Source organism: Trifolium pratense, linkage group LG3 (genome assembly GCF_020283565.1).
Source record: "Trifolium pratense cultivar HEN17-A07 linkage group LG3, ARS_RC_1.1, whole genome shotgun sequence".
Classification (NCBI taxonomy): Eukaryota; Viridiplantae; Streptophyta; class Magnoliopsida; order Fabales; family Fabaceae; genus Trifolium; species Trifolium pratense.
Genome location: NC_060061.1, coordinates 8,128,848 through 8,139,242, shown reverse-complemented (window position 1 = coordinate 8,139,242; position 10,395 = coordinate 8,128,848). Strand labels below are relative to the sequence as shown.

At 33.3% G+C, this 10,395-nt stretch overlaps 1 protein-coding gene across 2 annotated transcripts; it reads left to right on the top strand.

Moving 5' to 3' along the window:
• Positions 1–1,206: 1,206 nt before the first annotated feature.
• Positions 1,207–7,174, top strand: LOC123913556 (RNA-binding protein 39-like). 2 transcript variants are annotated; one of them, XM_045964336.1, is made up of 15 exons: positions 1,870–1,966; positions 2,269–2,364; positions 2,440–2,500; positions 2,583–2,833; positions 2,956–3,012; positions 3,377–3,432; positions 4,307–4,535; positions 4,762–4,848; positions 4,932–5,006; positions 5,110–5,190; positions 5,955–6,019; positions 6,094–6,265; positions 6,353–6,441; positions 6,562–6,676; positions 6,866–7,174. In XM_045964336.1, the coding sequence occupies exons 4-15, from the start codon at positions 2,705–2,707 to the stop codon at positions 6,905–6,907; spliced, it is 1,197 nt and encodes a 398-aa protein (XP_045820292.1). In that variant the 5' UTR covers positions 1,870–1,966; positions 2,269–2,364; positions 2,440–2,500; positions 2,583–2,704; the 3' UTR covers positions 6,908–7,174. The 2 variants fall into 2 exon arrangements, with proteins under 2 accessions (XP_045820291.1, XP_045820292.1); XM_045964335.1 differs by lacking the exons at positions 2,269–2,364; positions 2,440–2,500 and having other exon boundaries at positions 1,207–1,966; positions 2,755–2,833.
• The last annotated feature ends 3,221 nt before the right edge of the window (positions 7,175–10,395 follow it).

The window sequence follows — 10,395 nt, the reverse complement described above, 5'->3', positions numbered from 1 at the left end:
GTACTGTATATAAACAATGGTTCATCATCTCACTCACGAAGCACCGAAATAATAATTATTTTTTCTTATGGCTGATATTATAATTTTATACTTTGAAACATTTTAAGTTTAACGTTACTGCTCTTACTAAAAAAAATTATAGGCAATTCAAAGTTGAGGCAAATAGTAAGCGAAAGTGTCGTAATAAGTTGTTTATATAGCTAATTCGAAGTTGTTTCAAAAACTGCGTCAAAAAAAAAAAGTTGTTTCAAAAACAGATTGAATGAAATACTTTGAAAAATAATAATAGTTGAGAATATGTCGAAATAAGTTGTAGAGAGAAATACATAGGAATAGAATGAATGGTGTATTATTATAAAAAATAAGTATTTTAAACTCATCAACTGAATTAAACCAATTAATTTAATTAGGTTCCATTTATGAAAAACGCTAAAAACTAAACCGAGATTTCATCAATTCAATTTGTTGACTAAAAATTGGTCCATACGCCAGTGATGAGGGATTTGAGTAGTATATTACAGATCTGAGTTCAATCTTTAGCTCATTATAAACAAAAGAAATTTCGTCCATAGATCCAATTACACATTTGTTTCCAAATTAGTTTGATTTTACTATTTCATCGGTATCTTCACATATTTTCACATCATTGTTGTCTACTATTTTATATAGAAATGAATATGGGGTAAATTCTAATATGGACTAGTTCATCAAGTGGTTCATGGTGGACCAGTCATGAATAACATTATAACGAATACGAATTTTACAAATTTCACCATTGAATTGAAAGTTTATATCATATAGATCATCCATAGAAAAAATTAGAAAAATTGAAAATCATTTGATATGTTATTGAGACACATCAGAATTAACGGTTTGTTAAATAACGTAAATTTTAATGGGTCTCAATAACATATCAAATGATTTTTAAAAAATTTATGGATGATCTATACATATAAACTTTCAATCTAACAATGAATTTCGTAAAATTCATATTCGGTAGATCACTTATCCACGGTAGACCACTTATAAAGGTGGTGCACCGTAGCATTAACCATGAATTGTGTAGTTAACACGTGAAAAGTCTAAATTTTGATTTTTTTAATGCATAACTTCTCTTTTATTTTCTCTTTTAGTTCTTTAACTAGTATCCGAAAAACACTAGTTAGCAAGACCCTTTATCATAACCTACGTTACCAAACTTATAATAAGTTGCATAAGTTATTTACATAAGCTCTGCTCTAAAAAAAACTTGTTCAAACTAACCCTAATAAACTGTTTATCGCACTGTTCTCAAACTTAAATTGGAGGAACCAAACAAACCCCTCCTCTTTTCCCATCGAGAAAGAGTAAAATAACCTAAAATCTAAAACCCTAGAATTTCACATCACAGTTCACACCAAAACCAAAACTCAGAAAGAGAAAATCACTAGCTAGCAATGGATTTCGACGAGTACGAGTACTTGGAGAAGACGGTGGAGGACCTACCGGAAGACAAAGATTCATCCAAAAAGAAGAAGACCGACAGCGCCGACACTAAATCCGAGAGAACTTACCGGAAACGCGACGTCGACGACGATCTAAACGGAGAAGACAGACGTAGCAAGAGGTCACGCGGCGACGACGAGAATGGCTCTAAAAAGGATCGCGATAGAGATAGAGACCGTGAACGTGAGAGATCTTCCGGCAGGCATAGAGAGAGGGAGAGAGACGGAGAGAGAGGTAGCAGAGAGAAAGAGAGGGAGAAGGACGGAGAGAGAGGTGGTAGAGACAAAGAGAGGGATAAAGAGAGAGAAAAGGAGAGGGAGAGAAGAGATAAGGAAAGGGAAAAGGAACGGGAGAGAAGAGAGAAGGAACGAGAGAGAGAAAAGGAGGAGAAAGAGAGACCAAGGAGGAGTTCGAGTCGTCCCGAGAGAGATAGAGGAGAAAGAGTTGAGAGAGAGCGAGATTTTGAAAATAGAGATGGCAGGTAAAAATTATAATTGCACATTCCTTTAGTGATTTTCTGTATTTTGATTGCGAATTCAGTTTTATGGTAGATTTCAGAGTTTGAATCAATGAACACAAAGTAATCAATGTGCATTGGTGATGTAGTTGTAGAATTTCACATACAGGATAACAATGTTCCTATTATATATGCTGTTAGTGTTATATGCAATCATGTCTCGTTGTTCTTATAAAACAAGAGGATGAAATGTAAATATGTAATGATAAACTAGGTGTTACTTTGTTACTGTATTAATTAGTTGTTCTTTGGTTCAACTGTTCAAGGTATTAGTATATCATTAATGGATCTCAGTACCTCTCGAGGGATTAGTCCTGGCTCCCAACTGGGGATACCAGGATAACCTGGGTTGACCTAAAAAGGTATTGTTATATCGTTAATTTGTTGTTATTGGGTTGCAATGCTAGCACGATGTTATAATATGATCTTCACTGCAGTTTTGGCTAATTTATACAAAGAAAAATACACCAAAAAAGTCCTGACCAGATAACCTGGCAGGTATGCATATTATTACATGATGATTATTAAGTGCTGTTTTGGAGGATCATATGTTAATAAAACATACTGGAATAATGTATAGGTAAGATTGAGTCATTACCCCCCCTGAAGATTTGGCGCCAGTTTGGACTCGAATATGGAAATCAGTGTATTGGTTTATTGGAGAAATTATACCATCTGAATGCAAAGTTCAACCAGTATGGCATGAACTTTTCTATATTTTTCTTACAGCTTCATTTTAATTTGACTTTCAGGAGATTCAGGGATAAGAAAGAGAATGTGGAACCTGAGGCAGACCCAGAAAGGGATCAGAGAACTGTTTTTGCTTACCAGGTTGATTGGTTGGCTCCATTTTTGTTTGTTTTAATATAAATTTATATGATATAAGATGTTGGTATTGGTAGATTTGGCAATTCTTTTGTGATGATTTGCTATTTGCTCTTTGGTGTTCACAGATGCCTTTAAAAGCAACGGAGAGAGATGTATACGAGTTCTTCTCAAAAGCTGGCAAGGTTAGTTGCTTCAATTATGATGAGCGAAAATAATTGCATAGAATGCACAGGCCTTACATGCATAATGAATATATGTTACTCAGATCACATGATTTCTTTTGAAATATATTTTCCTCTGCTTCAGTCTTAAGCAGGACAACTTTGTTGTGTATGAATATTCTGTTTATATAATTTTTATTGAATATGTGGTTACATGATATTTAGATTGCCACATGCCAACAAATTAGGTGGCTGCATGATATTCTGCATGATATTTACATCTTCCTCTACAGGATACTCCCCCTTTGTTTTTAAAGTTTAACTTAATGTTCCTTATTTTCAAAAAAAATTGTTGATTAAAAAAAAAAAAGTTCCATATTTTCAGGTGAGAGATGTCCGTCTGATCATGGATAGGAACTCAAGACGATCTAAAGGAGTTGGGTATGTGCTCAATTGTCAAAGAATCTCTCTCTCTCTCTCTCTCTCTCTCTCTCTCTCTCTCTTAATTTGTTATGGATGTGCGCTATTGGTAGTAGATATTCAATTTCTAAGACTCATGTTTGACTGTTATTCTTAAAAGGACTAGTCATGCCATAATGATGATGAGTGGTGAGAATACCTAGCTCTTATGTTTTAATCAGCTCACACTGCACAGTGAAGGCCGATGAAATAGTCCTAGTTTTCTCAACGGTTCTATTCCCAGTTTTTTCTTCTACATGGCACACAATGGAGATTTCATTTGTATACTGATAACCCTTTTTCACTCTTTCCCTTTTTATGAATTGGAAGTCTCTCTCTCATATTGGTTTCGTAGGGCTTTTTAGGGTTGATACATAAAAAGTTCCATTTTTCTTCTTGCTGTCTCTGTTCTTCTCCTTTAATTTTTGGTGGGAGGAATTTCTGTTGGTGTCTAGGTGAGATGCTCATGGATTTGGTTTTGATTTACTTTTAGAATCATCTGGCTTAGAGAGTTACCATTCTACTTGCACAACACATACATTGTAAGCAACGTATGCAATGTATTGTTGCCAATCCTCCTGTCTAAATGGTTCCCTATCTCTGTTCTTATACAGCGGTTCTCTTATTCTATCTTGATTGTCAAATTGATAATTATATGTGCTTAATTTTACTTTTTTATTACGGAAGACTAACATTTTCTTTACATGAGTCAGATACATCAAATGAAACTCAGTTTGAGCTGTCTGCACGTTTTTGTTTTTCCTACATCTCTTTACTGTATTCTTTGTAAGTTTTGATTGCAATTGTTTGTTTCTTAATTTTGAAAATTTGATGCAATTTCTTGATGAGGCTGCAGGTATATTGAATTTTATGATGCAATGTCAGTGCCGATGGCAATTGCTCTCTCCGGACAACTACTTCTTGGGCAACCTGTAATGGTGAAACCTTCTGAGGCGGAAAAAAATCTTGTTCAATCTAATGCTTCCAGTGGAGCTGCTGGTGTAGTAGGACCATATGGAGCAGTGGACAGAAAATTATATGTGGGGAATCTTCACTTCAACATGACCGAGGCTAATCTCCGAGAGGTATTTGTTTTGTGTTTTTGCTGCTTCATGTACTGTTGTGGGGAGGATACCAATGTTTGGCGTGCTTTCCGATGATTTTACCGAATACAATAGTTTGACTAAATTTATTACCCTCAAAACCAACAATTTTATTTCTTTAAATTTGATCTAATTTGCTGGTAGGTTGTTGCTAATGAGAATCTTGTGATAGTTTATCGTCTTTTGACATTTCTTTATGTTGTTTTAGATTTTTGAGCCATTTGGTCAGATTGAAGTTGTACAACTGCCTCTTGACATGGAGACAGGACACTGCAAGGGTTTTGGGTTTGTGCAAGTATGTCTCCAACACTTAAACTTTTGAAATGTTGTTTCTGGTAATATTTTTATCTATGTCTTTAACTTGCACTCATTGGACAGTTTGCCCATCTCGAACATGCCAAGGCAGCTCAGAGTTTAAATGGAAAATTAGATATTGCTGGCAGGACTATAAAGGTAACAATATTTTTTTGGCCCTTTTGTTCTTGACTTGAATCCTTTCAATTTCATTGATGATCATTTGCTAATTCATTTGTTTACTGATGTTCATCAAACTCAGGTTTCATCTGTTACAGATCATGTTGGAAGTCAAGATACAACTGCAAAATCTGCAGATTTTGATGATGATGAAGGTGGATTGGTAAGTTTTCACTTGATATTTATAATATTAAAAAATTGGTTGTGTTAAGTTTATGTATCACTGAAATACATTTCTCATCACACCATATTTACTAAAGTTTATACGGATTATTATTTTTTCAGATTGTCCGAAACCTGAATGGCAGGAAGTTTGATGTGCTATATACTTTTAATTTTGTATTACAGTTCTAGATATGAAACATATACAGGTTGATGACAAAATTATTACTGTTCAATAGATAGGTTCATTGAAATTTTAGTGCTGTTGAGGATTTGCACTTAGGTTACAAGTAAATTCTAGACTTAAGTTAGAAGCAGGTAATTATAGCACCTCTTCCAAATCTGGTTCAATGTCTAAGGGCCTTTTTTGTTTGACAAAATGTTATCTATTTTCATGTTTAATTCTGAAAATACAACATTGTTTTCTGTTTTCGAAGACTTGCATTGGAAACAATGAAACAAATGTTTTTAGTGTTTCTTGTACAAATGTATGAAAACAGAAATCATAGTGATAGAGATATTTTGTAATTAGAACTGAATACAAGGAATAAACATGTTTTTGAAATCAAACAGGTCTTTATTTTTTCTTTCCAGGATCTTCATTACTGTACTCTCACATTTCTTGCCCCTTTCTGTTGGCTTTGAGTTTTTGTCTATAATAACAACTGTACCCATCTAGTGTGAATATTATTGTTTGCTGTTGGATTACAACATTAGTCTTTCTTCTTTACAGTTGAATATTTATCTATATGCTTTTCTATGCAGACTTTAAATGCCCACTCGAGGGCATTGCTTATGCAAAGGTTGGCTGGTGCTGACGTTCCCACAAGGTTTGTATAATATTTATTTTCCTCTTTCATTTTTACGATTATGTTCGTTGTTTTGACATATTTCCAAACTGCAGCATTGTGAATGGGTCGGTTCCTGTTCAGCAGGCTTTTAACTTTCCTATTGGTAACCCAGGTGGTATACCCACACCAGGTCTACCACAAATTATGCCTACTCCTGTGGTTGAACCAGTAGGAATCCCCAGCGAGTGCTTATTATTGAAGAATATGTTTGATCCAAGCACCGAGGTTTGTAATGAACTGATTATTTACTTGCCATCATAACCATATGCTGTTTCACACTACAAAGTACTGATGAAAAATATTACAATGCAGACGGAACCAGATTTCGATATCGACATTAAAGAGGATGTAGAGGAAGAGTGTTCTAAATACGGACGGGTGAAGCATATTTATGTTGACAAGTAAGTTAATAAATGTGTAGCATGCATTAATCATCATGTATGCATTTACCGTGTGCTTTTAATGTTCAGTTTCCACATATTATATGTTGCAAATTTTTAATTAGTTTGGTGTGTATACAGAAGAAGTGCAGGTTTTGTGTACTTGCAGTTTGAAACAGTGGAAGCATCAAGTGCTGCGCAACGAGCAATGCACATGAGATGGTTTGCACGCAGGTTGATTACAGCTATCTTCATGGTAATGTTCTAATATTTGTAATCTTATTAATATTATATACTTGATGTAGAATGTTATTTAAAATAAGAGACAGGTAATCACACTACCACATACCAAAATATCATTCTGAGGGCTCTATGTTTTCCTTATCTTTTTATGCTACAAACCTTTCTTTTATATCAATATTTTAAAAAATATTTGTCTTTGCAGGAACCACATTTATATGAAGCCAAGTTTAAGGGGGAATTGTGAAGAAGTGCCTACAGGTCTCGAGCCTCTTGAAAGATACAATGAGTGCAATTTTGTGGTTTAGTTTTTATAAATCATGTTCTGATTTATAGATTTTGATTCATAAATTGTTTTAGAAGTATGATTACAGAAATTGTAATGCCCAGATGGTGATGATATTTTCGGTTCTTTTTTAATTTTGAATGTTGATATATTTAACAATCGCCCCTTTCTATTTCATCATAATTATGTGATGTAAAATTATCTTCTAGTTTAACCGTTTGCAATTCATTTTTTTGACTATGAAAGTGTGCAAGTCAGGATGTTGTTACGTATATTTGATTCAAACGGGGATTTTGATGGGATACGAGGACTTTTGGTTAATCGTTTGTTTTGGACTTCTTTCAAAATGACGAGGCATATAATATTTGAACAATGAGATTATCCTCATTCCTATTTCTTTTAATCCCTTCCCCTCAAATCTCCTTCATACTCCTAACATTGCAATTTTTGGGAGAGGTTTAAGGAATGGAGTGACCAAATACGGACTTATGGTTAGTCTTTACCAATGTTTGTGTCATTTGGCAGAATACTTGTTAGAGCTCATGACTTCAACTATTATCTTTACTTATTTCCGTTCTGCTTGTGTTAACATACTTTTTGTTGAGACGTCAAACATAATAAATGTACTACAGTTTAAACAATTGTGAGTTATTCAGCTTCAACATAAGTTGTGCTCCGTTTGGGTAAAGGATTAAAGCAAATCTTATAAACTAAGAAACATGAAACAGTATCATTCACATGATCCGTGATACCATACATTTTCAAAGACTCGTAAATTTCCAAGAAGTTAGTGAGATGCGTCATGCGTTCGTGTAGGGACCCTTCATTTTGTAACTAGCAACCTAAATCCACGTGAACAAATTGAATGAGCCATCTCAAATTTGTTGTTGAATGGCTATAGCCAGTTTCTAGTGATTAAATGATATACATTCAATATAGTACTTTGGAATTATGTGGCAACTACATATTTCATATTTGTGCAATTGTACTTTGGAATTATGTGGCAACTACATATTTCATATTTGTACAATCGGTAAGATCAGTGGCGGAACTAGGAAAAATTTACTGGGTGGGCCGCTAAAAAATTTATGGCTTATAATTTATAAGTTTGTATTGAAAAAAAAAATTGGTAACATTTTTTTCATGAGTTTATAGCTTACTAGTTTATATATAGTTTACGAACTAATATTTTCACTTGCACTTGAACTAATATGCATACCGAATGACTTACAATCATCAATAATAAACTCTAAACTAATATTTTCATTAATATATATATCGAATAAAATAAAATCATTAATAATACACTTAAACTAATATACTCTATACTTATAAAAATAATTTTTTGGGGGGTGGGGGTGGGTCGTGGCACACCTCAGCCACCCCCTAGTTCCGCTGCTGGGTAAGATGATTGAATTCTTTAAGTGGTCAGTGATTCAATTTATGACTTTTGTATATGAAGAAAATTTGATTGCGATGATAAATCCATCTTGTCCAACATTTTTTCTCCAAAGTTAGTCACAACTAAACAACGGAGAAAGGTTATAATATAATAAAACATTAATGAGACTAGAAAGTTTTAGGGCTTTATTCTAAAAACATTCATGTATACTTCTTGACGAAATAATGTGAAGAGAAAACAAAAGACAACAAACTATAGATAATTCAGAACCATAAAAGGAGATGAAAAGCATAAAACACAGTGGGTTCATTTTATTAAACAAAACCAAATCACTTACATGCAATATTCATTAGCATCCACTGACCCCTAAAACAAGGTTTATCTAGTCTAGACATAAAGAAAGAGATGAAAACATGAACCACATAACCCCTCAGAAGAGAGAGACAGTGACAAAAAGGATGGAAAATAAGTCCAAATATATATTAAGTCTTAGATATGATCTTTTTTCCGTACTCATTATTCTCATTGACATATATTAATTGATGTAGACTGGGGAAGAGTTTGTAAGTTACAAGTCCAAGAGATTTCTGAGAAAGATGTTCAAGTTCAATTTCATTTAGTAATTAATGACATTTTGTGATGGCAATTCAACCATTCAATTCTCATTGATCCTCTCAAAACCATGATAATTCCAAGCCTGCATTTGGATATTATCGCGACTTCAGTAATGAGTATATATGCATTTCGATATTATTTCTTTAACTATATTGTTGCAGGAACACAAGTTAGTATGACCCTTAAAATTAAATATTATTTTTTTGACAAAGTTAAATAACTTGTTATGTATTCGGTTTTTCATTCATCGAGAAATAATGAAGATAGTAAGTTGTAACACATTGATGATCAGCCCACATTGATTAAATTAACACAACCAAATAACAGATATTAACAATTAACAGCACAAGTAGTACTAAACATTTTTTTGACACTCAATAATAGTACTACCAAACATAATTTATTTCATATTTCCCATGAGAAAATACAAAAATCTGGAACTGACCAAGATTAAGACTAATTAACTACATTCTTAATTAGTTCTCATGCAAGGCACCCTTGTATGATTAATAGGTGTTGTAGCCCTATAAATATTCACAAGAGACCTATATCTCCTTTGCTTCTTAATTATAGGAAAAACTTCAACATCTTTCCCAAAAATCTCTTGTATCTTTGCCATTACAATATCATCACTACTTTGCTTTCTAATCCTCTTGCTGCCTCCACCTCTAATGTTGTCGATCTTCGTCTCTTCATCACTTAACTCCATTAGCTTCTGCGCCGCATTCACATCACACTCTTTAATCAAGTGATGATCATCATTATCATTTTCCACAACCTTCATCTTATTAAGTCAAGAAAAAGAAGAAGGTGCTAATTTTGCTTTCTAATATGATTTTGTTTTTTGTTGTTGGGTATAAAAATTGGTAATTGTTGATTATATATGTGATTAACGTATAGCGCGTTTTGAGGATACGTGTTGTGTGAGTTGAGGGAGTTGTATATATTTTCAAAGAGACCAAGTAGCTAGAAATTACGAGGTTGCTTCTATGAACATGACTATAGGTGTAATGTTTAATAATTGTTCATAGGTGTATGTATATAATATTATTTATTTATTTAATTAATTAATGAATCAAATGGAATGATTATATTTGTACAAAACGAATGTAGAGGACCGTTGGATTGGATATTAAAATGTAGACGTTGTTTTGGGGACCACTTTGGTCGGCAATCTAACGGGTCGTGTACCAACATAAATCTCGATTTAGAGATTTTCGTGTAAAAATGCGCCAAAACAGTTCTGCAGGGAAAAAATATTGATTCGGTAACACAAGGGAAATAAATATATTGCATGTTTCTTCAAAAAAAATAAAATAATATTGCATGTAGCAATTGGAATGAATAATTAATTACATGATAAAATTTATGTCAAATAACGTGTTCTTTCATTTTTGTGTGTATTTTTTTTCTTTGTCATAAATCAAATATT

Bases quoted from the DNA above. Each gene is read 5' to 3' on its own strand.
- LOC123913556 (XM_045964335.1), top strand. From the start codon at position 1,437: ATGGATTTCGACGAGTACGAGTACTTGGAGAAGACGGTGGAGGACCTA. The intron at 5,007-5,109 runs GTAACAATATTT...CATCAAACTCAG, and splicing joins TTGCTGGCAGGACTATAAAG to GTTTCATCTGTTACAGATCA. The intron at 6,020-6,093 runs GTTTGTATAATA...TCCAAACTGCAG, and splicing joins GGTGCTGACGTTCCCACAAG to CATTGTGAATGGGTCGGTTC.